General features: G+C 31.3%; 1 protein-coding gene across 1 annotated transcript; it reads right to left on the bottom strand.

The window, feature by feature from the left end:
- Positions 1-200: 200 nt before the first annotated feature.
- Positions 201-746, bottom strand: LOC139860479 (uncharacterized). The gene has a single exon (XM_071849232.1). It carries the CDS (start codon positions 744-746, stop codon positions 201-203), a length of 546 nt encoding a protein of 181 aa, XP_071705333.1.
- Positions 747-1363: the final 617 nt, after the last annotated feature.

The raw sequence follows: 1363 nt of genomic DNA, 5'->3' as shown, positions 1-1363 counted from the left end.
AAATTATTTTTGTTGTTCCTTCTCTTAATCACAGAATGAAAATATCTTGAATTCTCATCTCCCTCAACCGACCATTTTAACCTCGCCTTTTGCTTAAGCATATTTCTCTTGTCCCGGTCTTTTTTCAACCAAATGCTTCTCACATTCATCCAATCTAACCTTTCTTGATCATTAAGACTCCTAGATTCAGCTTGAGTTTCCTAAACTTGGTTACTTAACCCTAGCTCTCTTAACTCCTCATTGATCCTTCCAAACGATTGCTTGCTCCATTCTTTTAACCTTTCTTTCACACGTTTAAGCTTAAGTCTAAAGATGCAATCTAACCTATGCCCTTTAATCTGATCATTCCAAGCATTGATAATGATCTCCTCAGCCCCTTTTTCCTCCAGCCACGAGTTAAAGATCCTAATGGGTTTTGGCCCGAAATCAATTTGACCATTTTTGAGAAGAAGAGGGGAATGATCCGAAAGCTTTCTATCGAGAAGAATGACTGATAAACAATCCCAGTGAGAAAAAAGAGTGTTAGAAACGAAGAAACGGTCGAGCTTACTAAACTGAGTACCATCGTCACTTATGCGGGTGTATCTTTTACCCACCAGTGGGATCTCAACAAGGCCGTTGCTTTGAATGAAATTTTTAAAATTCGATGCTCTTCTAGCACAAAATTGAGTGTTTTGTCTTTCTATACTATTCCTAACTTCATTGAAATCACCACCCAAAATCCATTCCACATTATCAATCTTCATGAGATCATCTAACCTGGCCCAGAATCATTTATTTTTATCATCCCCATGTGGGCCATATGTGTAGTGACCCGAACTTTTCCATGTTTATATATATATATATATATATATATATATATATATATATATATATATATATATATATATATATATATATATATATATATATATATATATTAAATGAAATTGTTATTTACATGATTAAGTGTTTCCAACATGTTAAGCAATCAAACTTGTTAAGACTTGATTAATTGAAATAGGTTTCATATAGGCAATTGACCACCCAAGTTGACCGGTGATTCACGAACGTTAAAACTTGTAAAAACTATGCGTTGACATATATATGGTTATATATATAGTTAACATGATTTTATTATAAGTATGTATCTCATTAGGTATTTTAACAATGAGTTATATACATAAAAATGAGACTATTAATTTAAGAAACTCGAAAACGATATATATAACGATTATCGTTATAACAACGTCTTACTAGGTACATATGAATCATATTAAGATATTGATACACTTGGTTAATTATGTTAAATGATAAGTAAATATATTATTAAGTGTATTAACAATGAAATACATATGTAAAAATAAGACTACTAACTTAATGA

The sequence above is a fragment of the Rutidosis leptorrhynchoides genome, chromosome 7 (assembly GCF_046630445.1).
Source record: "Rutidosis leptorrhynchoides isolate AG116_Rl617_1_P2 chromosome 7, CSIRO_AGI_Rlap_v1, whole genome shotgun sequence".
In the NCBI taxonomy this organism is placed as follows: domain Eukaryota; kingdom Viridiplantae; phylum Streptophyta; class Magnoliopsida; order Asterales; family Asteraceae; genus Rutidosis; species Rutidosis leptorrhynchoides.
This window is presented reverse-complemented; position numbering and strand designations above follow the sequence as displayed.